This window comes from Colobus angolensis, unplaced genomic scaffold (assembly GCF_000951035.1).
Source record: "Colobus angolensis palliatus isolate OR3802 unplaced genomic scaffold, Cang.pa_1.0 Scaffold162, whole genome shotgun sequence".
NCBI classification, from domain to species: domain Eukaryota; kingdom Metazoa; phylum Chordata; class Mammalia; order Primates; family Cercopithecidae; genus Colobus; species Colobus angolensis.
Window position 1 is genome coordinate 5,582,319 of NW_012114733.1, and position 25,841 is coordinate 5,608,159.

The 25,841-nt window shown below is 41.9% G+C and overlaps 1 protein-coding gene across 5 annotated transcripts in view; it reads right to left on the minus strand.

Annotated features, from left to right (window-relative positions):
* RCL1 (RNA terminal phosphate cyclase-like 1) overlaps positions 1–25,841 on the minus strand; it is a 64,252-nt gene that overhangs the window by 16,274 nt on the left and 22,137 nt on the right. The window contains exons 2-6 of one of the 5 annotated variants that reach the window (XM_011937333.1): positions 20,226–20,297; positions 16,808–16,983; positions 10,943–11,017; positions 9,906–10,030; positions 2,828–2,953 (exon numbers count right to left, since the gene is read on the minus strand). In XM_011937333.1, coding sequence (XP_011792723.1) covers positions 2,828–2,953; positions 9,906–10,030; positions 10,943–11,017; positions 16,808–16,983; positions 20,226–20,297 — 574 coding nt within the window. Of the gene's footprint in view, positions 1–2,827; positions 2,984–4,297; positions 4,383–9,905; positions 10,031–10,942; positions 11,018–16,807; positions 16,984–20,225; positions 20,316–25,841 lie in introns of those variants that run through there. The other 4 variants (XM_011937332.1, XM_011937334.1, XM_011937335.1 and 1 more) reach the window with 4 other exon arrangements.

Below are 25,841 nucleotides of genomic sequence, written 5' to 3' on the forward strand. Positions count from 1 at the left end.
CCCAGCAGTACAATCCATATGCAAACACAACACAGACCTGCCCCCTTTAACACAACTCAACACACGTTCACACAATACTTCCTATGTGTCCGGCAGGAGACTAGTCAAAATACTTGTTTCAGTAAAACTATGTATAAAATTAATGATCCTTCAAATGCACTATATGAGCTCACTACATATGGAAGAACTATATTAGTCAGTCCTTAGATTCTTAAAAAAAAAATTGCTTGTCTATGCAGGTGAAGGGTAACAACACCTGCCAAGGGAAGGGGGTGCAGTGAGTTACCCATTTCATCAAAGGTTCTGGGAGGCACTCTGAGTTATGCTTAACAATCTAACACAGTGCTATCCACCTATCATCATGGAACACCTAGAAAATTTTAGCATAATCCCAAGCTGCCTTTGAGTCACTTGACCAGCAGGAGCGAGAGGGTGTCCGGCAGTGGCTGCAGGCAGTGGCAGGCAAAAGTGAAGAGGAGAAGATGAAGGGGAGAGAAAGCAAGAAGACAAGCTGCCACTGCTGCTTTACCCCATTTACCTGCATTTCCCAAGAACTTCCATCTGTGTGAGTTTTCTGAGGTGCATTTGTCATTACAATAAACTTTATATTTAATCAGGATTATTCCATTTAACACAATTTAAGTAACTTCAGAAAAGACAAAGGACATATACTAGGTTCTACGTAAATTACTCTAATTTTTCTTCCCAACTTGTGGGAAATACGTGTTATCAGGCCTGTTTCAAGTTAGGCTGACCAAGCTGCTGGTCATCAGGTGACCTCATGAGAGATCTGCACTGGTATAGTTTGCAAAGGCCAGCCTCCACAGCTTTCCTTGGTAAAGGACCCAATGAAGAAAAAAAATAATTACTGTGAGAGTTAAAGTGGGACCACAATGGACTGATGTGCATTCTGGCCAAAGCGCTGACACAGGCCACCAAGAACTGATGTCCACTAAGGTTCTAGGCCGTGGCCACAACAGAAACTCTTACATCTGAACAATTCTGACTTACTGGATACTTCACTGAATCAGAACAGAGAAATACCCATCCATGACTTTATTATTTTAATAACAGAAAAAAAAAAACCCACAAATTTAAATCCCACACTGGTTTTACATGTAATTTTTAAAATGGGGCTTGGAGTTGATGACCCACAGTCTACATCATGTCCGTGTCTTGATCTACGTGTAAGGCTTCTACTCATCATTAGTATGGACTTGACCACACTCTAGGGTCAGCTGAGTCAGTGGTATTACAAAAAGCCACACTATAAGCTGGTGGCAGGATGGCTGTCAGGCCTGCTCTGCTTCATTCCAGGACTTTCTGATAAAGCGACAGGTAAAGCAGAGAAGGGACTATCGAGATGAAGCCACTTAAGACAGCTTCTGCTGCTATCTGTCCTCCCCCATCCCTAGAAAACCCCCTTTCTCCAGAAAATAGCTGACACATAATTCCAGACCTGTGGCCAACAAGGGAGAGTAAAGGAAAGAACAGCATCAGGAGCTACCATTTCTGTAGGACCTACTATGTGGCAAGGAAGGTAGTAACGGCTTATATATGTGATCTTTACAATAATCTCAAAACATAGGCATCATCCTCAATGTACAAATGAAGAAAATACTGTTGTTACTAGAACATAAATCAAAGGTTTAGGAACATCATTGACTTTTCCAAGCCAGAAAGGCCAGCTTTGCCCACAAATCCTTTCCCAATCCCAGCGTCTGACGCCACTAGCTTTGTTGCTTTGGACTATGAGCCTCCACTGTATTTCTAAAACCACCTTCATCTTTCCATTGGGCCTTATAAAGGTCAAAGATTGTATAAAACACTCACCCCCCTCCTTTACTCTCTTTTCCTCTTTTTGCTGAAATTAAAAGAAACCACAGGTGAAACAGCTGTGGAAAAGGATCAGCTGTGGTATCACTTAAGAAGAAGTTGACTTCTTAACCTACAACAGTTAACCCCAGACTCTAATATTCTTATTTTTAGGAGACACAACCTGTAAGCCTCAGATTTGAAGTGAAATTATGCCATCATTCACACTGAAATGATTCAGTAAAAAACAAAAACAAACAAAACCCACAAACAAGTAAAGCAAATTTGGCAAAATATTTACTGTTAACTATAGGCAGCAGGAGTATATCTCAGTATTCACTGTACTATTCTTTGATCTTTTCTGTAGGTTTAACATTTTCCTAATTCAAGAAAGTGGCTTTAATTGCCTCTCTAACTTTCTAGTTGCTAAATACACAAGCAAAGCCATCTTCATTACATAGAGCATCATTTTTTAAGAACTTATTTTCCGTATTTAGGATGTTTTTCTAATTTTTAAAATTTTTATTTTTTAGCAAAGCAAAGGTTTTCACTAAACCAAATTCAAATCTGCAATAGCAACTTTCTCTGGATGTAAATATGTCATTTCCACTGATGAAGAGAGATGTCGACTTACACTTAGATAACAAAAGATTTTAACCCTATACTGTTACTTACTCAGGGTGGAAGAACCTGTTCGCTTTAATTTTTTTGTTGAAACAGAGTGAAGATGGAATTTAAAGATTAAAGCATTGTGTATTAATAGATAAAGGTTTTAACTCCCCAAGACTAGGAACGAGACCCTCAGCTTCCAGCTCTAGTCACTGGGATGCTTTCCATGTAACAGGCACTCAAGAAATGCCTGTTGGTGACAACAGCAAGAAGTCAGAAGGAAATTAATTCTGAAATTGTTCTTCCTCTGGCTGCGCAACCTCAGAGCTGGCAGTTTTAACTTCAACTAGAACAGGCATGTGAAAAAGCTGCAGAAACAGACTTCAAAAACACAGATACTTACTTCCCAGAGTTGACTCCTTTCATGTGATCTGTGTAAATATAGATATCAGGTATGAACTTGTTGAGGATGCTCCTTGCAGAATCCACAATCCGGTTCGCCATCTGAGGTGACACACGTACAGAGTACCTGTAGCCGGGAGTTAAGGATGTCATTCTGCTTGAACTCCAGGACAGAAAAAATCAGTTATAAAGCTGGCAAGTATTTGTGGAACTGTAGTAACAAACTAGACTTCCAAATCTATTGTTTTCCAACTGTATTTACTGAATTAGTACCGTAATTAATTTTTTTCATTATTATAAAAGGTCATGGCGAAAACATCTAAACAATAAAGTATAAAGCTGGAGGTCCTCAACCCCACCCCTGACTTCCTACAGACATGCCTCCCCTAGAAATGGTTCAAGTCAATTTTGGAAGGCATAAAGACACCTGCCTCTCTGCGGGTCATGATCCAGGCTCCCTTTGAAGTACAATACCTAAGAACACTTTCTATTCTCTGTCCATTCCCACTGCTGTAGCCAATGAGTCTCTCTCTTAAGAACCTAAGCCCAGAACAGACACCACACAGGACCTGGGCGATCCCAATGCACCTCCTGGTATGCTGACGGGAGAAGCAGAAAAAGTTCAGTGAAAGAACATGGTTGCTGCTATTTATAAATATATAAAAAGTTTTTTCTAACTTACAGGGCCTATTTTCTACTATTTAAGAATTAATTACTCCACTTGTGGATAACACAGCCTCCTCACACCTGCTACCTTATAGTTAAAATATAATTAGCACTCCTACAACAGGGCACCCCAGAAAAGAAAGGAGGAAGATATTAGTAACTCAAGTGAAAAGACTAGTGCTTGAGGAAATGGAAATTATTGCCTAAAACTAGACTTATAACAGAAGCTGGCTTTCCCCAACCACACATATCAAAGAAAAAATAAGTGTGTATTGAACACTTTAATGTGCAATATGGTCAAGAGATGGCTATATATTTGGAACTAAAAAAACGGAGAAATAACATGTGACCTTCCCACTATCCTGATACAAACCCCACGTGACAAGTCCAACAGGTAAAACGAGGTGTGTGATCTGCCCATTCCAGCCCAGTGAGTGTTCAAGAACTGCTGTCAATAACATATTTAATTTTCATTTGAACTGCAGAAACAAAGTGCTCAGAGATGATACATGACCTGATCTGGCATCTAGCTTCCTTTTTGACCCATCCTGAACATCATACTAAAAGACCAATCTTTGTCATGCTGGTGACAGTCTCTCGGTGGCTCCTCATCCTCCCATATCTTGTTGTTAGAACCCCCAGCCTGCTCAGTGTGTCCATCTTCAGCTCTGCACCATCAACCCATCCATATTGCCCAAATTCCTCAACCTGAGCTGCTCTGCCCCATTCTCCCAGCTCTGAGGTCCCAAACTCTCTCCTGAAACCCCCCAGCCAGCACCCAAGTGTGGGCTCCACTTGAACTTACCATACATCTCTCTTCACATACACACATTTTGTTCTTGATCTTCAACAAGACCACACACTCTATAAGGGCTTTACTTCTGTAATCCCTCCCAACTCTCTAATACACTACTTTTGTACTCAGAAATGCTCAATAAATATTTAACTTGACTCAAAGGACAAACCTGAAATGAGGAAAGAGCAAAGAGGGACTTTTCAATGCACACACAGCCCAGTTACATCACCATCTCTTCAGTCCAGAATGTACTTTTGACCACAGACAGCTTAGACAAACAGTCCTAGGTCTCATACCCTTTGGACCAAGTGGGTGCTGTCCTTCTGAGGTCTGAGGCTACCTACTCTCCCCAGGAAAGCACAAGAGATGTCACCATCCTAACACATAATCCCACAGAGCTCATGGCTCCCAAAGTTCTTTCACATATATTATCACCTTACTTTACGCTCACAGTAACTGTGTGTTGAGAGCCACGGTTCTGAGTTCTAGGACTTAACATTAAAGACAACTAAGACAAAAAACTAAGACACTTGCTCAAAATTAAACAGATCTGACTCCCAAAAGGCATCTTCCTCCTCTCACCCATCCCAATATGGAAACAGGAAGGGTAACGCACAGTACAACTTCAGGGCCAACAGAACCCTGTATTAGAACTCAGGCAGTGAAATGAAGAAGGCAAAGGAACTTTAAAGCCAGATACATCGAGTTGCTTAGAACCATCTGGCTTGGTATGCATGTCCTACTAAGGACTGGCTAAGAGCCCCCAAGTTCTAGAATGAGATTATCTCTGTTCAAGTCCCAGCTCCAGCAAGCTGCATCATTCCAGGTTAATTGTGCTAACTTCTCTGTGCCGTCATTTCCTAATCAGTAAAAGAAAGATAATCATAACACATTACTTACAGAGTTTGGAGGCGCAAATGAAATAAAATGCATGTAAAGCTCTTAATGCCTAGTGTGTAGCAGGAGCCCAGCAAATGTCAGCTATTGCTTTTCTTATTACTCATCCAAGATTCAAGTCCCAAGCAGAAGTTCTTATTCTTTCAGGAATCAGAGAACTCTCTGAGAAACTGATGAAAGCTATGGACCCTCTCCTGAGAAACATATATACTCACAATTTTGCAGAGAAATTTTCAGGTTTATGAACCTCCTAAAGCCCATTTATGAAAACCATATTAAGAACCAATACCAATGTATAAATCCATAGCTACAGTCCATATAGGACTCCCACTCTTCCCCTTCCCCAATGTTGCATGTCAGAGAAAGCTAAGAGGGATACGTGTGTGTGTTACGGTAGGTGGAGATAAAGAAAGATAGCTTGATTCTCAAAGTACCTTCCCTACAGTCAAGGAAAAGAAACTAGATTATCCCATAAATTCCAACTTAACCCCCTTTACTGCCAGCTTTTTCACTTAATTCTCAGGTACCAAATCATGAGCTCCTAGGATAGCACTGCAAAACTGAAACAGAATGCTCCTTTCTCTTATGCCCCACATAACGCAAGGATGAGAAACAGAGTGGGTGGCATTAAATAAAAGGTAACTACTGTCTAGTCATAGCTGCTGGCAGGAACCAACACCAGCTCCCTCTGGGCCCTGGCTGGTAGGTCATCCTGTAGAATGCAAGAGGGAAAAGATACACTTTGGAAGTAATTCAGTTAAGACCACAAATGCACACAAGAGAGTGAGCCTCATTCTCCCAATTTCCTCCTACGGGAAATACAACCTCCAAGCTTAGTCCAGTAGTCAATAAGCCTTGCAAGGAAAAAAACCACAAAACCAACTCAAGCTTTTTCCAAAGGCAGCTCTTTTTTTCCCAGGCTCCAAAACTGGAGAAGAGGGTGATCTCCATTCAAATCAACATTCCTTTGAGGTGTTTGTGAAATGGGCAGCTCTGCAGAGCAGTGGCTGAAACATTGGGTTTACAGACAGGGATCTGAGCAAGGGCACTGTGTCAACTGTCCTGGGGAGCTGGGATGAAACCTCTACCAGTCAGAGATATATTGGGGATGATTTCTGTGTCCTATCCCCTGTCTCCAGGGAGGGAAGAACTTGGGACCTCACAAGTCTCTTCCTGGCTCAGGTTCTACACAGGGAAGGTTCCAAGTACATTAGAGGGAGAAGTCAGGGAGGAACAAAGTTACACCCAAGGTGCCCGGCACCGCAGCTCTTTTAACTTTTATATTCTCCCCTGGAAAACCCTTCCCCATTTCCCAGCACCATCATCAAAGGACACGAGCCATCTGCACACCCAGAGAGAACAAGGGGGACCCCACTGTGATGAAAACCATGTTGTTATGACAAGATTGTGTCAAAACAGAGCACACTGCCAGAAATCACATTTCCACACTACAGAGACTGGATTCCAAACAAAGTTCACTACCGCCAATACAGCATAAAGGAAACACATCTCAAATAAGGAGGAAAAAAAAAACTACCCCCCAAACCCAAAATAGTACTGAAAGTGTATTCCTGTACACTTATTGGAATGTATTGGAAAGTGTATTCCTGTACACTTACTACACTTTTTTTCACCATTGCCAAAAATGTTGCGGTTAAAGCCATTAACCGCAGTGTATTTGGCAATGGTGAAAAGCAAAAAACAACTCAATGGCCATCAACAGGGTTTGATTTTGGGTGACAAGGATGGTAAAGATGTGCCTTCACAGTGGGGCATCAATGGTGGGATACAATGCATCTGTTAATGAGAATGAATTCAAGTAGGAAAGGCACATTGACTTTAAAAACATACACCTAGTTACACCGCATTTCCATTTCTTTGTAACCTCATTAACCTTATTCCAGCTCCTCTGATTTGGATATCAGAGTTGAACATCACCTTAGAAAGTTGCCTGGGCAATTTAACTATACATCAACCTCAGGGCTCCTAGGAAAGGAACATTTCTCCTTTTGCCCATTCTCTCCTGGTACATACAAGGCTTGACACTTACATGGGCTAGGGGACAGCCATGCAGAGAACAGACCATAATCCAGGAAGGCTTTGTTATTTTGTATTCCTGTGCTTTTGATAATCCTTAAAAAGAACGTCAGGCAGCAACCCAAGTTTGAGCTTCTATCTTAACTAGCACTCTCTCTGCCCATGACTCTGCAGCCCACCCTACTCTCTCCCCTTCACCACTTACTGTTCAAGCTATGTGAGGCCTCTGAAAACAAAGTCCACGCTACACCTCTCTTCCTCCAAGTAAGACCATCCCCAAACCTCCTGAGAAATACAAAACCTGACCTTAAGCATCCACTCCAGCCCTGAGAAGCAGGCCTTCTGGTCTACCCCTCCTTGTCACACTCCCGCCAGGAAAGTCATCCCACAGCCCATCTTGCTCTATGGCCTCCAACACCTGTCCCCACCCAGATCCTGTCAGCACCTAGAATTTTACCACTTTTAGTATCTGAAATGCCAAAACAAAATTCCCTAAACACAATCTCTTGTCCTACACAGTACATGTATCTATTTCCACTAGACCTGATCTTTAAACCTGTTAAAAGTTTCTTGTCCCTTGACCTACTTTCTCCAGGCTGGTGAGCCCCTGTGACGATCCTCAGTGAAGAATGTACTTCCCGATGCTCCAGCACCCACGATCCAACTGTCTCCCTGTAGGACCACCCACCTTGCCAACCTGCATCCATCCTTGGATGAAATTGGTCCTCCCACATTCTCTACTCCTCCCTCTAGGCTGCCAATTGCCACTGGACATAGCCACATGGCCATGCAGCTGGCACTGTGTTAACATTTCACCTTCGGCCAGGACCTTTGTGCTGTTCCACAGCCTTTTTCTTATCTTCAGTTATGATGCCCCACTGTGAAGGCACATCTTTACCATCCTTGTCACTCTCTTATCCTACCCTGCCCATCCCCTTACCCTCAATCTCATCCTAACTCGGTAACAACTGAAAAATTCACCCCAACCCCCTTCCACTCACCTCCACACAGCTCTACCTGGAGCCACCCTTACTGTATGCCTGTGGCGTTGAATCCATCCCCTCTCAAGTAAGAATAAAAAGAAGAGTAGCAACCATTTACCCAAAGCTACTTACACACCAGTGCCTGCTACTGTGCAACCATAATCTCACTTTACCTTCATGACAGTCCCACACAGCAGTTATAACAGGACCAAGATATATAGGCAACCAATGCTTAGGGCCAAGATGCTTCCATTGGTGAGTGGCACAGTCAGCATCAGCACCCACGTCTTTCTGACTCCAGCACCTGGGCTTTTAATCAGCTCATTAATTTGCTTCATCGGCATTAACAACCTACAAAAACACTCGAATCCTTACCAATCTTTTTTAAAAGGGAGGGAGTCTCCCCCGCTCTCGCTTCATCAAGTTACCACCTCATCCTTCCTTCTCCTTCTCTTTCCTGTCAAGATTCTGTAAACAGTGGTCCCCACAAGCCACCGTTTCCCTCCCCTTCACTCCACAACTCAGAATTAGTCCCTCAGGATCGAGATCCAGCACTCTTCCCCAGGGTGTCAGTGGCAGCCTGCTGCTGAGTCCCTCAGCTTTTCCCCCACCCCAATGCTAACTCCTCAGGGCCTTTTAAGGTGCTGACCTGCTGACCTGAGCTTCCAGGAAGCTATGTTTTGTTTATCCTCTTCCCCACTCTTACTTCCCTCCTTACTTAACTCTTGCTTTCAAGTTCTGGTGGCCTCTCAGGGTTCCACCATCCTTTCTTTGCATTCTGCATAGTATCTGATTCCAGCCACCTTCAGCTCTTCACTGGCTCCTGCCTGTCTTCATGCCCCATTCTACCATCAAATGCCATAGACCAACCTGAAATCTGGTCACACTTCATTACTTGCCATTCGCTAGAACCACTGTGCGCTGCCACCTCTTCTCAGGCCCATTTTTCTACCTGAAGCACTCCTCCTTTCTCACTCTACTTTGCAACCCTCTGTTCTTCAAGGCTCCTTTCTATGGGAAAAAGTAAAAATTACATGCCTGTACTTCAGAGTCACACAGACAAGGTTCAAATCCTAGCTCTGCAGTGTGACGTTATTAACAAATTCCTTAAGCTTTTGACGTCTCAGTTTCCCCATCTGCAAAAAAGGATGTAAGTGAACTCAAGAGTCAATCTGAGGCTTAAAAGCATGTAAAGGGACTACTGAAGTAGAGGCAGAGTAAGTACTTAATAGTAGATATTGTTCATTATGATTACTCCTGCCTTCCCAGGTCCTCCAGACAAAATTGACCACTGTCTACTCCAGGCCCCCACCCCACTGCACACATCATTTTGCATGTTATATCAGAACAGTGTGTTTTCATATTTGGCTCCTTCACTGAATGATGACCTCTTCTGAGGGAGGGACTGCAGTATATTCATGGCCCCCAAACCAAAGCACTTGAGAGAGGATCACATACATCAGAGCCTAAATGCTAACTGGAAAATTAAAAAATAAAAAGAATGACTCAATCAATGTAGTCATGGTGAGGCAGATAACAGAACATCCTAACTCAGCCAGCAATTATGATTTCACTGTTAAGACTTTTCAAAGTTGTAGTCTAAAATGTAAATAACCTTGGGAAGAAGTAAAGCTGTTAGTGATTCTTATCTTAGTGAGGCAAGAAAAAAGAAAAGAAATCCAAATAAATGGAAAGGATACGCCATTCCTCTAATACGTTTGATTTTTCCTGGATCTGTGAGTTGAATGGGCTTCAAGACCTTCCTTACAGGACATGAGAAAACCACTTCGCCTCCTCCTCCAGGAGGCATTCCCCGTCGCACAATCTACACAGAGAGTGAGAAAGATGAGGTGAGGATGAAGCAAAGCAATGGATTACCCTGACACCCTGCCCAGGAAGGTTTACACCAACAGATGCTTCTTTACAAGGCATAGCTCTTCCATATTAAATCTGTCATTCCCTTCAAGACCAACAGCACCTTATGTTGGCTCCTAGAGAGTACACGCTCAGCGTGCGTCAAAGTCCAAGTCTATTACCCAAGTGGCTGTGCCACTCACCTCTTTAACCCTGAAAAGGACACTTCTTTATCCTTAAAATATGGAGCTGACCTAGTCCATCATCTGAGCCCATTTCTTAACAATCAGAAACCACTTTTTCTCCTCCCATGCAAATAATTGATCTACCAAAACATTATTAAATAAAAATGAAGTCATTTTCCCCGTTTAAAACATGAATGTAAAAGGCAGAGATGCCAAATGGTTTACCTCATTGGACTGATATAATTCAACAATATACAGATGCTTAAACTACTTCTACTAGATTTTGGAAATACTGAAAATTCTCAGGGACATCCAGGCTGGGAGCCCCTGAATATAAATTATATCCAGATCATTTAGATCAGAAAGCCAATATGGCCCAAATCTATTCTCCACTGCTTGCTAGCTGAGGGACATGGGCGGAGCTGTTGCGAGGAGAAAAGGAGTTAGTCTTTGTAAACTGCTTAGAACAGCCCCTACCGCAAAGTAAGTGCAACAGAACTGTCAGCTACGATTATTATTACTAAAGGGTCCCTTGCAGTTCCAAGTCTGCAGCGTTTACTTCATGAGCCCTGTGAGTCTTCTGATAACTGGTGACCTCAAATGTGACACACATACACTGAGTCACACAGCTCTTCCAATGAGTCAGTGGGAAAATGTTCTCCACAGGAACATATGGTCAACAGTTTAAACATTCTTACCTTCAGTTCAAATGATTCACCATCAATCCCAAATTGTTTCAATAAAGGGAGTGCTGTTGCCTTAAGAACATCAACCTATGAAATTATTTCAGAAAAGAAAAGTTTAATTAAACCTTCGGCAGAATAGAAGAGTCAAAAAAACAAGTGAGGCTTAGCAACCAGGTAGATGATGCAGTGTGGTAAACAGAAAGGATGCTGGCATATAACTGAGCGAGTGGGCTGGCTCTGCCTGAGGAACACTGATTTCACGGGCCACTGGGCTTCCCTGAGCCACACTTTCCTCATTTATGACATGGAGACCTACCTTACAGTCATCATGAGCATCGGAGGCATAATACAAAAAGCATGGAGAGACTGGACTGTTGTAGAAAACAAATGGATGGAGAACCCTACTCAATTTTTTTTTTTTTTTTGAGATGGAGTCTTGCTCTGTCGCCAGGCTGGAATGCAGTGGTGTGATCTCGGCGAACTGCAACCTCTGCTTCCCGGGTTCAAGCAATTCTCCTGCCCAGCCTCCCGAGTAACTGGGACCACAGGCATCTGCCACCACACCCAGCTAATTTTTGTATTTTTAGTAGAGACGGGGCTTCACCATGTTGGCCAGGATGGTCTCAATCTCTTGACCTTGTTGATCTGCCCACCTCAACCTCCCAAAGTGCTGGGATTACAGGTGTGAGCCACCACGCCCAGCCTGGAGAACCCTACTCATTCTTATAGATATAAACGCTACAGAAGAAAATATTTTCATTAACATTTGTCCAGTATGGTTATTTAATGTTTAGAGCTGGTAGCATTCCGAGTCAAAGCAAACCAAATGAACTATTCAGCAGCTCACCTAAGAATGCCAATGATGAGCACCACACAGGCAGCTAAAGGGAAGGTGATGGTTTTACATGGGAGTGGGGAGTGGGGGTGATGAGAGCCTCAAACTACAGGAAGCAGCACAAACTCAAAACTACAATTACAACATCCACAGTTAATGGCAAGACTTTGCCGCGTGTTACTGTTATCTCCTCCTGCATTCCGAGCTCCTAGGAAGTCTGGGGTCTTTCTGATACATTTGCGGATTCCTGATAAGGGTAGAAAGATGACATTCAAATCATGTACTGTTATCTAACGAGTCGGCAAATGTTGCCTCAACTGCTACATGGGAAAGAAAATTACTCTATTACTTGTTCCCTTCTTGGACCTGTCAGCTGGACCTGTGAGGGTGGGCACCACACAGAAGGCATAGGAAAAGCCCTAGTCCTGGTCCCAGCTCTGCTTCTAATTAGCTATGTTGCCTCAGACAAGAAAATCACAACTAACTGAATTTCCTTATCTCTAAGGCAAGGGGCTCAAGCCCAGCTATCTCCAAGTTGCAACCAACTCTAATAGGCTAAGAAGCTGCAACTAAATATTGTGATATCAGAAAATTACCAGACGTAGGAATGACCTGTGAGGCCTAAGAACATGCTTAGAATGGATCAGGTGGGGCAAGGGAAACTAGGAAAACCATTAAAGATCAGCTAATTTTAAATATTAAAGCTACAGCCTGAGCAACATAGTGAGACTTCATCTCTACTAAAAAAAATTAGCGTGGTGCACACCTGTGGCCCTAGCTACCTGAGAGGCTGGTGGGAGGATCACTTGAGCCCAGGACTTTAAGACTTCAGTGAGCTATGATCATGCCACTGCACTCCAGCCTGGGAGACAGAGTGAGACCCTATCTCTAAAAATAAAAAAATAAAGCTAAGCACACTCAAAAACTTAATATATGCATTTAGCATTGCGAGATAAAGAAGAATACAGCTGAGGCTTTAGGGCAGCAGGGGAGAAGGCCAAGTCAGATTCTGAAAAAGCAGGGGATGCAATGCTGCAGTTACTCTGGCCAGCCACCGGCTCTCCTGAGGGAAAAAAAAGGTGAAAAAACACAGCCTTCCTTCTGGCTCATCTTTCCTATACCTTGAGTCACAAAAGGTGAAGCCAAATTTACTTAGTTCAGCCAGAAGCCCAAGGGTAATTCCAGGTGTAGTCCTGTCCCCTTATCACTCTCCATCTGACATGGAGGACAAGCAACTTGGTGCAGTGGGACAAGAGCAGGAAAAGCAGATAAGGGCTTGGGACGTACTCTGCCTCTCACTGGCTCTGAGACCCTAGATACTTCCCTGTCACCTGGGCCTCAGTTTCCTCCTGTGTAAAATGAGAGGCGGGGCTGAACACTCTACAGTCTCCTGCAGCTTTGCACATTCTAGTTTTAGCAGAGTGATGGTGGCCTGCAAGTTCTGCTTAAGGGAAACTGATCGGTCCACTCTGAGGTCAGAGAGAAAAGGCAAAGATCTCACTTAAGTGGCAGCTCAGGGCAAAGGCATTAACATTACAGTGCAGTCAATCAATCAAAAGGTAAAAATGTAATCAATGTATGCTTAAAAAAAGGGGGGGGGAGAAAACTGCTCTCCAGTTACCTTGTCTGAAACACCCGAGTTGGTAGAAGAATTAAAGAAATATGGATATACACATACATACATATGTATAATAATGCCCAGTACACGGTAGACATTATTGTACTTCTTTTTCTTCTCTAAGAGGGAATTGGAAAAGAATGGAATCTTCACCCACCATTGGAGCAGCTTGTTGGCACCAATAAATAATTACTGGGAGCTCTGGTGCCACACCACTAAGAGTCAGGAGACCTCCTAAAACTTTTCTTCTCTTTAAAATTTCTCCCCACTTTCTATTCTCTTGCCTCTAAGGAAAAAATGTCTTCTTCCTCTTCATAACTCATTCCATCACCTCTGTTTTCAATCCTTATCCCCTCTGGACTTCGGCAAGGACTCTCCGCTTTTAATTCTTTTCTTTTCCATTACAGCTTCTCCTCAGCCTACAGGCAAGTTCAAACTTCCCCTAGCCTAAAAAAAATTCCCAACCTCACCTCTTAAGAACTTCTGGAAGAATCTCCTAACTTTCCAGTAGCTCTAGTTCCTACTCGTTCCTCAGTCTGTTCCTGTCCTTATACTCCAATGATATTGTTCTCTCAAAGGTCAATAAAAACGTCTCACTGCTGAAACTGATTCAACTCCGGCAAAGAGTGATTCTGTGGATTATCCCTGACTTCTTAGAACTTGATTCCTGCTTGGCTTCTCCAAATACTTCTATCTTCACAGTCACTCCGTCTCTAGCTCCTCTTCTCCCACTCACACCTTAAAACACTCATTTCTCCTTCTTGCATTCTCAGTCCCTTGGACCACGGGGCAGAAACTCTAATGTCCATAGAGGGCAGAGAGGAAGCTTAAATGAATGATGAGGTCGGCTGTGACCTGTGTCCAGCTGAAGGCTCACACTTTATCCAAAAAAGGCAGCTGCTACTCACCTCCAACTGATGGCTGTCATGGAGGAACCACCATTCAGTATTGTCACACTGCCCTATTATAATGTAAAATCTGGAGTTTCAAACATGAACAACCAATTCAGATACATATACACACCATCAACAACCACCACTACCACCGCCACCACTGCCACACTGTACGTGTCAAAGGAAAAACACATGAAAGATGAATTCAGCCAAACCCACCAGTGTTCAGCCTCAGCCTAATCAATCTCATATTCCTAGAGGCTTAAGTATCAGCAGGTAAGATTCTGATGACCTGTCTCCGAGGCTCCAGACAATAATTTCTAACTGCCAACTGGAAATCCTTACATGGTCAGGCTGCCAACATTCCACGGAACAGGACCAAAATAAAAAGCATCACCCATTATCCTACTGCAATTTTCCTCTTCCCTTTGTCAAATGGGAATGATCTTTATGATCATGATCCTTTATGGCAACCAGGACAGAAATTGTGAAGTCATCTATGGCCCCTTCCTCTCACTCCGCCTCCAATTAGTTGTCCTATCTGCCCCTTCCTTTCTCCTTCCATCTCCATAATGCCCAAGCTAGTCTATCACCTCTCCATTCATCTTTCACTCAACCTCCAGAATTATCTTCCTAAAACCCAGGCTGACTCTGATTTTCCCTCCTCAAGAAACCCTTTCTGACACTAAGCACTTTGCTTCTACCTCTATCAGAGCCCAAGGGTATTCATCCTGATAATCTCCCTAAATGAGTTCCCAGCTGTCCACCCCATGAGACTAGGAGTTTGTTAAGGACTGAATCACTCATTTCATCCTTGTATGTAGAGAGTAGAGGCAGACATGAACTAATAAGGAAACCACACAGAAAAGAAGAAGCTAGAAATGAAGGAGCCATGGAATGAGCTGAAGAAGTCACTCTTTATTCAGGATTAGGTATATTTATTTTACTCTGGCCTGCAGTCAGATACCAACCAAGGTCATTTTAGTCATGCAGCTGGCAAAAGCAGATACTCCTACAGCATAAGAAAACAGATTTTTGGGTACCACTTCTGAGAAATTCATCAACTGACCTTTTGTCAATGTTAACATATAAAATTTTTAAAATATTGCCAGTGAGAAAAGCTTTTAAGATAATTAGCAAGTATAGAAAAAAAGTACAAAACTGATACACACACTGCTGCATACTTCAGGGCCTTTTTCCACTGTTTGAGGCACCTTCCCCTCTTCCAACCTAAAGGTATTTATACCTCTTCTCATTCTTTTATGCAAAGAACTCATTTCCTATAGTCTTCTAGAAAATGCAAAAAAAAAAAAAAAAAGTCACTTAATTAAATAGTCTAAACAGTTTACGCAACATTCCTTTACAGCTTAAGAATTCCAGATCTTGTACTATACTCAGTATCCCAGGAAAAAGAGTTTATGCAGCTAAATTTCCAAGAAATGAAGAATACGTTTTTATTGCTTAAGAACATACTAACAACGTTTATACCCTAGTAGGTATCTTGGTGAATACCAGCAGTCTCTACTTTGGGGCTCACAGCATCATCTCATTGGTCCTCCCTGAGTAGAAAAGCTACATAATTCACATTCTGCCTCAGAAGCTACCCATTCATTGGTCTTGGCCTGTAATGGTAAAGACAAGCGTACTACCTCTGTCTGGACTTTGCATCATGGCCATCAGTTTTAAGGTATCTTCTCTGACAGGAGAGCATCCAAAAGCAGGGAATCCACCCCTCCCTACAAGGGAGGAAGGCCTGGACAGGACTGCTCTAGAATTCTCTAATCTCTCTGTCTCTCTCTGACACACACACACACACACACACACACACACACACACACACACTTCATCCTAGAATGGCACGAAGACAGTTGTGATCATAATAAAAAGTTTTGCTTGATATTAAACCATTCTCTCCATATCTGCAGAAAAATTAGCATGTTTAATAAAAAGCTTGCTCTGGCATGGCCCTTGGTGAAAAAAATAAAATAAAAATGAAAAGCTTGCTGACACCCACAAACTATCAAAGCTCACACATTCCTTTCCTGACTTTATGCCCTTTTTCTATCTGCAAACTCTTCTCAGAAAACAAAAGCCCCTGAGTTTATGATTGAAGCCTGGGTAAGTCAAGATTATGTTGTAGCAATGCAAAGGAACTATGATCTCCTGCCCAAAATTTGATAGGCTGCCCTCTAGCCTCAGCTACCACAGGACCTTACAAAAACTCCACTCTGACATACTACAGTCAACAGAACTATAGTTCATGTCAACTATGACTGCGAGCAACTGTTCTGAAGGTTCTTAGGTAACAACAAAAGGCGCCTTGGTAACTGTTAACAATAGTCCTGAATTTGATGACCCTAAGTTTTGGTTCATCTGTGTCCTAGAGTGATTAACCTCTAAATCTCAAGGTAAATAACAAAAGGAATATACATTTGAAATAAAACTGCTTTATGAGGAACTTTTTTCTCACAAGTCGGGTTGTGACAAGAGACAAAACCAAAACCACACCACGGTTTGTTCTCAATACTCACTGAAGGGTCAACCTGATCATTGGTCACTCCTCGTAGAACTATTTTTAACGGGTGCTTCATAAATGGAGCCAAGCAAAGAAGACTCTCCAGGTAATAGCCAATGCCACGAAGGACGCTACAGTCATGTTCCACAGATCCACCATACAGGAGGCCAGGCTGATAATATAAGGTTGTTCCTTAAACCAGAAGAAAAAGAGCCACATTCAGCAGGAAAAAAACTAAAATGTCACAAAGGTAATGAAGGCAGTGAGTTCCAAGGGGAAAGTCTGACAAGGGCATCCAAGAGTGCCTGAAATGCCATCGCTAAGAGCCCACACTTCACTCCAAAAGCTGACTCACTACGGTCAAGCCCCTGTAACAATAATAAACTGTGAATGTAATTTAATAATCAGTAATAAATTAAGCCCCTCCCTAAGCCATCTGAGTTGCCAAAGTCATGGCAGGGCAAAGAGAGATCCTAATAAGCACCCTAGTCTCCCAACAGCACACTCTCAGACTAGGCTGACCACAGAGGGGAATTACAAATAATGTGCTTAAATCATCACACCAGCAACCAGCATCCTCCAGGGCTGCTGAAATGAGATTTCTCATATACCTCATTCACCAAAAATGATGCCAAGAAAAGGCAAGTACTTTATGGCATTCAATGCCATTAATAGTAGCTCATTTACTTTAATATTGATACATGGAAATGCCTAATATGTTATGGCTTTAGTGGAAACTACTATCTTTATTCACTTTTCACAAAATCATATCATTCAAAAAGCTTTGTTTTGTTTTGAGACAGGGTCTTGCTCTATCCCCTAAGCTGGAGTACAGTGGTATGATCACAGCTTGCTGCAGCTCGACTTCCGGAGCCCAAGCAATCCTCCCACCTCAGCCTCCAGAGTAGCTGGGACCATGCCCAGCTAATTCTTTTTTCTTTTTCTTTTTTTTTTTTTTTTTTTTTTTTTTTTTTAAGAGAAAGGGTCTCACTACGTTGCCCAGGATAGTCTTGAACTCTTGGGCTCAAGTGATCCTCCCACCTCAGCCTCCCAAAGTGCTGGGACCCTAGGCATATGCCACCATGTTCAGCTAATCTTTTCTTTTCTTTTTTTTTTTTTTTGAGAAAGGGTCTCACTATGTTGCCCAGGCTAGTCTTGAACTCCTAGGTTCAGCTTCCCAAAGTGCTGAGATTACACACATGAACCACCGTGCCTGGCTATTCAAAAAGCTTACGCCCATCTCAGCTTCCCAAAGTGCTGGGATTACAGGCATGAACCACCATGCCTGGCTATCCAAAAAGCTTCTTACTAGATTTGCATATCAATGTAAAAAACTGTTTACATAGGAAGACATAAATGGTGGAACAGGGCATTTCTGCTGCACAAAATATTTTGCAATGCCCTCTGGCACAATTTACCAAAAATATATTTAACATTAGAGGAAGGAGGCATGTTCAGTCACTCAAATGGGAAAAAGTTCTTGGGACTTCCATAAAATAAATTTAGGCTTTACTATATTAAACACTAGAATCCAAACAATCACAATCAGGACCATATTCTTATCAAAGTAACGAACACTTCTCAAATGGATTGTGGGTCAGTTATTTGAAATAGTTGTAAGGGCCACAAAACCATTCTTTAGATCAAAAAAACAAAAAAAGACCATATATTCACTAAATCCTTCAAATCTGTATGTTTATTTATACAAATTAACCAAATGAGAAACTGGCCAGATTATCAAAATGAAGGCTTTTACTACTCTGATGGGGAAAATTAAAAGAACATGTAGTGGGAGCAGAATCACATAAATATCTTACTCCTCAATCTACATTGCAGATATGACTAGAAAAGAAGAGAATCGGGCCGGGCGCTGTGGCTCATGCCTGTAATCCCAACACTTTGGAAGGCTGAGGTGGATGGATCACCTGACATCAGGGGTTTGAGACCAGCCTGACTAAGCAGTGAAACCCTGTCTCTACCAAAAAATACAAAAAAAAAAAATTAGCCAGGCATGGTGGCAGGCACCTGTAATTCCAGCTACTCGGGAGGCTGAGGCAGGAGAATCACTTGAACCCAGGTGCCAAGATCGTACCACTGCACTCCAGCCTAGGTGACAGAGCAAGACTCCACCTCACACACACACACAAAAAGAATAGAAGTATCTGTCTTCCAGATCACCAAAAAAGTTACTGAAAAAACCTCCAGCAATTTCAAAGCAAACAAGCTAAAGGAAATTAAGGGACTCATAGCTGGCAAAAGACATGTGAGCATCTCATTCCCAAAACCTGTTCTCTATAAGATATGGCTGAATGCAGCTATAGATCGAATATCTCATGTGGTCCAGGACCATATATGAACCCGAGCTTGCCTTAAGAGAGCAAAGATAGGGAAGAGATCAGAGATTTATTTGTGGAATGTGTGTGGAAAGGTACAGAGTTAATGGAGTCAGCCAAAGGATGTTTACCACGGTTTTCCACACAATGTAGACACAAGTTTCTAATAGAAAATCTAAAAGCTAGAAACAACCTAAATGTTTATCAGTGGGGAGTAGTTAAATAAATTATCATGCATCCATACAATGGAATACTATACAGAAATATTGAGGAAAACCTGCATGTGCTGGCAGGGCAAGTTCTCTGAGACATTTGTACTAGCAAAAAAAAAAAAAAAATGCTGGCTGAAGAACAATATGAAGAGAATGATGCTGTTGATGGTCTGCATTATGCAAATGTCCATGTAAGCAAATGCTGTGACAGTGGCTACCCCTGGAGAGGGGAATGGAAGAGGAAAGAAGTGAAGGTATGTTCACATCTTTTGCATATACTCATGTAAACTTATTTTAACAAACAAAATTTTAAAATAAATAGAATTCAGCCCATAAACTACCTCATAGAGTTGGTTGAAATAATTTAATGTGATAATATAATAAATGGACTTCGGAAAGTTTCATGTAAACATTATGTATAAAATATTTATTGCTAAAAAAAAAGAGGAGGGACTTGCTTATGGATCTCAAATTTTCTATCTTCTAACTTCCTTAAATCAAATGTATGCCCTTCAAATTGGGAGACTTCATGTACGTCTTTGGAAAATCATATCACAGAGAGGTAACTGGGTCTTTCCACAGGAACATGGTATTTTTTTAAATGATCCAGAATGATATGCTTTTATTATGATCTACATTCACAGCTTCCTCATATAACTCCAAAGTTATATGGTGAGTTCCTCATATAAGTCCCCCCAAAATTCTAATTTAATAGTGATTTATATAATACAAAGTGATTGGTGAAGTTTTAAACATAATATTTATACCATTAAAAAGAGTGAGATGGATTAGCAGAGACTGGAAAAAAAAAAGAAAAGAAAAAAAAAGAGGGAGAAACAGGAATGCTTTAGTGCATGGAGGTGCTTTTAGGAATCTAAAAGGAGCTTACCTGTTTGGTTTATTTCAATTCGAGAACCATTCGTTATTTTATCCAACAGCCTTATGAAGCTGGCTTCAAAATCTGTGAAGAGAAAAAAATCTGTGAAGAAAAGAGAAGACAGACTGGCCTTATGTCAGGTCAACATTTCCAGAGCATACGCCTGATTCAGGTACTATGGCAGATGGCAGGTTACTTCCTGCATCACACCTGGGCTTTCCTAAAGGACTGGGTAGGTTCACGGGTTGAGGAACCTCAGGCAGCTGAGAAGCACTGACTGGTACATATATGTTTAGTAGAACTTAGAAACAATTCAGCTTTGGCACTGCACACACACACACACACAAAATAGCAGCTCTACCAGCAATCTAATGGGATATTAATATTGGCAGCATAAAACCTTGAGACTATTCTTCTGAACTCAGGAGGGCATGTCAAATAACGAGGTAACAGTAGAAGGTAGAGAACAATTTTAAAGTCAGATTCTTCCCTGCTCCAGAATGCCTGGAAGGAAAGATTAAATTGAGGACCACCCTTCAGTCTCAGAGACAGTAAGAGATCACTATCTCTGCCTTTCAGCAAAGTGTCCCTCCCTTTTCCCTTCCTCTACCATCTTACTGATTTAGAACTATCTAACCAGTTCAGTTTTTTATTTTATTAAAAGGGTGTTTGAATGTACAGTATTACTGCCATCTTTTTTTTTTAATGCATGAGAAAAGACTCGAAGAAAAAAGGTGAAATGTTAGTAAATGTTTTTATCTTAATGATTGGATTTTATATAAATTTAATTTTATATTAAAAGTTGATTTTTAAGAGACAGGGTTTGTTGCCAAACTGGAGTGTAGTGGCATGATCACGGCTCCCTATAACCTGGAACTCCTGGCCTCAAAGGATCCTCCTGCCGCAGCCTCCCAAGTAGCTGGGACCACAGGTGTGCACCACCACTCCTGGCTAATTTCTTATATTTGTAGAGATGGGGTCTCATTATATTGACCGGGCTGGTCTTGAACTCCTGGCCTCAAACAATTCTCCCACCTCAGCCTCCCAAAGTGCTGAGATTACAGTCATGAGCCACCAAGCCTGGGCAAAAGCTGGTCATTCTTTAAAAGAGAAAGAGAGGGGGAGAGGAAAAAAGAAAGGGAAAGGAAGACAATAGATTTTAAATGTAAGATTATGGGAGGAGAAGTGAAGACTCCTCTAGCTTTCCTTCCCCTGAGTTAATCTTACACACAAACATACCCCTTAGTTTTAACTTCCTGCCCATGAACAAGGACAGAAAGACCAACTCTTCTGCCACTGAAGGCATTGTGACTGCCTGACACTTTTAGACAATTCTCACTCCTGTAATAAACTAGCAGAGTTTATGGACACACAGTCCAGTAGTCACCTAAACTGATTCCAAAGGGTGAGTGGATCGACCAAGCAATTCCCATCCACCTAGTCTGTTACTTAACACTGTCCCATAACTCTTGTCATAATGGATTCTGCAATTTGTACAAAGGGCATTGGGCTAGAAATCAGAGAAACTCCATTAAATCCTGAAACAAAGAACAATGGTTAATAAAGCTGCTGTGTGTTCCATGCTTACTTTACACTAGATATTCTTTCATCTAATCCTCACATCCCTGAGGCACGGAGTGTCATTCCTATTTGCTATGGTTTGAATATTCCCTCCAAAATTCATGTTGAAACTGAACTGTCATTATGACTATATTAAGAGATGGCACCATTAAAGGGTGATTAAGCCGCAAGGGCTCTGGCCTCATGAATAGATGAATGCCATTATCACAGGAGTGGACTTATTATTATATCACAAGAGTGGGTTGTTATAAAAATGAGTCCAGCCAGGGGTGCAGTGGTGTGTATCTGTAGTCCCAGCCACTCAGAAGGCTGAGGTGGGAGGATTGCTTGTGACCAGGAGTTGAAAGCCAGCCTGGACAACATAGTGAGATGCCCATCTCTTGGGGGGGGGGGCGGGGGAATGAGTCTAGCTCTCTCAGTCACGCTCGCTCTCCCCTCTCTTGCTCTTCCACTTTCTGCCATGGGAAGCTGTGGCAAGAAGGCCCTTGCCAGATACTAGCACCTTGATATTGGATTTCCTGGCTTCCAGAACTGTGATAAATTTCTTTTCTTTTATAAATTACCCAGGCTGTGCCTGTGACATTGTTATAACAACACAAAATGAATTAAGATGCCATTTTAATTTTACAGAAGGCTAGGATCCAAGAATGCCAACTAGATTGCCCTAGTCAAATGACACTGAGACCCAAGAATGCCAAACAGACTGCCCTGATCATATGACCAGCAAGTGGCAAAACCAGGATTTGAGCCCAAGTCTGTCCTTCTCCAAAGTCCATGCTCTCTCTCTTTCTCTCTCTCTTTTTTTTTTTTAAAGAAATAGGATCTCACTATGTTGTCCAGGTTGGTTTCAAACTCCTGGCCTCAAGTGATCCTCCTGCTTTGGCCTCACAAACGCTGGGATTACAGGCGTAAGCCACTGCACAGAACCTAAAGGTTCCACACTCAGCCACACCATGACACTAGTTTGCCTCTGTTCAGTTTAATTCCTTGGAGCCAATCTCTTCCTCTAGAAAATCATGGCACTTTCAACTATAGGCGCTGATCTCTTGAAGGACCTTATAGTTAATTTAATGGATCCCTAATCAACATTTTTTAAAAAATAAAATTACAACAGAATAAACTACATTGGAATAACTGTACATACTAAGGATGCTGTTCATGAAACTTTAGTCTGTTTTACACATATGTGTATGTGTAATAGGTTGTGATGTAAGTAGCATCACAGGAGTTTGAAAGTATCTGAATGATGAAATTCAATTAGAAACTATTTCTACGATCTTTTTAACATTCTTTACAAATCAGGCACAATCTCTACCACAATGCCACTTTCTACTTAGGTTTATAGAAAATCTAAGGTGCTCTGCAGAAAACAGGAAAGCCCTTGATTTGTTCAAACTTTCTAAGTGCCTAAATGGGATAGAGGAGCAAGCATCTACAAATACAGGCTAAGATTAAACCCCATAGATTTTACAAATTAGAAAAGAAAAAAGGAAGAAACCATGACTTTACTTTTTAGATTTTGTTTTTTGCAATCCACAAGGACTCTTACACACACACAAAACCAGAAATGCCCCCCAGAACCAAAGTAGAAAGAGAATGGTCATAAACAGAACTCCAGGCAGGACCATCCCTGACCATGGCAAACAGGTGCTGCAGAAGCAGCACTTCAAAGAAGTAGACTCAGAGCTAGCTCCGGAGCCCTGGCAACTGTGAAGATATGGCTCCATCACCTGGTACAAGAAAAGATCTGAAGTCTACCTAATAATGGTAAGATCAAAGTCCCCAAACGTCACTAGGCCAACCTGTGTAGAATTCCTTGCCCATTCACCTCCCAGAGACCCTGCTGACTCCTCTTCTTCAAGACTGCTCCTGGGGCTACAAGATTTCAGGTATCTAAAAACGTTCAGGGAAAAGCTCCAAAAACAAGCACAGTTTTACTACACTGTTTATGAATACATAATTAGGTTATAAAACTATAAAGAGAATCAAAGTCAACGATATAATGGTGAGGATAGTGGCTACCACAAAAGGCATGGCAAGGAGCTGTGAATGGCTAAAAGATGTATGGATGTTGGCAACCTTATATTTCTTTTTGTGGATAGGGGTCACACAGATGTTCATTTTACAATCTCTTATGCACTACTTTTATGTCTTATGCATTTTTTTATTTGTACAAATTTAGTGGGCACAAGTGCAGTTGTATTACATGGTTCTATTGAGTAGTGGTAAAGTCTGTGTTTTGTTTTGTTTTTTTTGAGATGGAGTCTCGCTCTGTTGTCCAAGCTGGAGTGCAGTGGCGCAATCCTGGCTCACTGCAACCTCCGCCTGCCGGGTTCAAGTGATTATTCTGCCTCAGCCTCCCCAGTAGCTGGGACTACAGGCGTGCGATACTACGCCCAGCTAATTTTTGTATTTTTAGTAGAGACGGGGTTTCACTGTGTTGGCCAGGTTGGTCTCGATCTCCTGACCTCATGATCCCCCCAACCTCGACCTCCTAAAGTGCTGGGAATACAGGTGTGAGCAAAGTCTGTGTTTTTAATGTGCCATCGCCAGATAGTGTACACTGACAGTGACCATTTCTGTGGAAAAAGAACAAGTGTACATATATGTATATATATTTGTTTATTTATGAAAAAGAAAAAGCCTGGCAAAAAAAACCAACAACAAACTAGTAACACTGTTTGCTTCAAAGATTCTCTAAACCAGCAGTCTCCAACCTTTTGGCACCAGGAACCAGTTTCGTAGATCAGATCAGTGATGGCATTGGATCCTCATAGGACTGTGAACCCTATTGTGAAATGCACATGCGAGGGATCGAGGCTGCTGGCTCCTTATGAAACTCTAATGCCTGATGATCTGAGGTGGAACAGTTTCATTCAACCATTCCACCAACCCTGCCCCGTCTGGGGTTGAGGAACCCTACTCTACAAACCCTTTTATTCCCTTTGAATTTTGTGCCATGTGCATATTTCTTAAAATACATAAAATTTAAATTAAAAAAAAACAAAGGTACTGCAACATGATTTAAATAGCCAACAAAACTGTTTTCATTGAATGGCCTATGACAGGTCTTTATAATACTATGTACCCCTAAGAAAGCATTTTGTTGTTTTTTTTTTTGAGACGGAATCTTGCACTGTTGCCCAGGCTGGAGTGCAGTGGCATGATCTTGACTCACTGCAAGCTCTACCTCCCGGGTTCACGCCATTCTCCTGCCTCAGCCTCCCGAGTAGCTGGGACTACAGATGCCGGCCAACACGCCCAGCTAATGTTTTGTATTTTCAGTAGAGAAAGCGTTTCACTGTGTTAGCCAGGATGGTCTTGATCTCCTGATCTCGTGATCCGCCCGCCTCGGCCTCCCAAAGTGCTGGGATTACAGGCGTGAGCCACTACGCCTGGCCCGATTTCAACTTTTTTAGGGAATAACCAGAAGACAAGACAGTGAACCGTTAACATGCAAAATTAGGAGTCACTACTTTTCTCATTAAATCCAAAGAGGTAGACATTACAAACAAATACTCAATTCTCGGAGTAAATTAAGACATCTCCTCACTTGGAAATATATATGTTTATTTCTATATGTGCATTATTATATACAATGTAATAAAAAAATTTTAATGCAAAGAACCAAATATCTTTCCTAAATTATACTGAGGTCAAGAAAAAAAAATTGCAGAACATAACAAAATATCTTACATAGAAATAAAAATTTCATCAGAATATATGAGACTCCACCAAAGAAAAATTTATCACTTTAAAAATCTTAGACATTGGGCCTGGGTGCGGTGGCTCATGCCTGTAATCCCAGCACTATGAGAGGCTGAGGCAGGTGGATAACCTGAGGTCAGGAGTTCAAGACCAGCCTGGTCAACATGGTGAAACCTGGTCTCTACTAAAAATACAAAAGTTAGCTGGGCATGGTGGTAGGCAACTAATCTCAGCTACTTGGGAGGCTGAGTCAGAAAATAGCTTGAACCCAGGAGGCGGAGGTTACAGTGAGCCGAGATCGTGCCACTATACTCCAGCCTGGGCAACAAAAGCCAAATT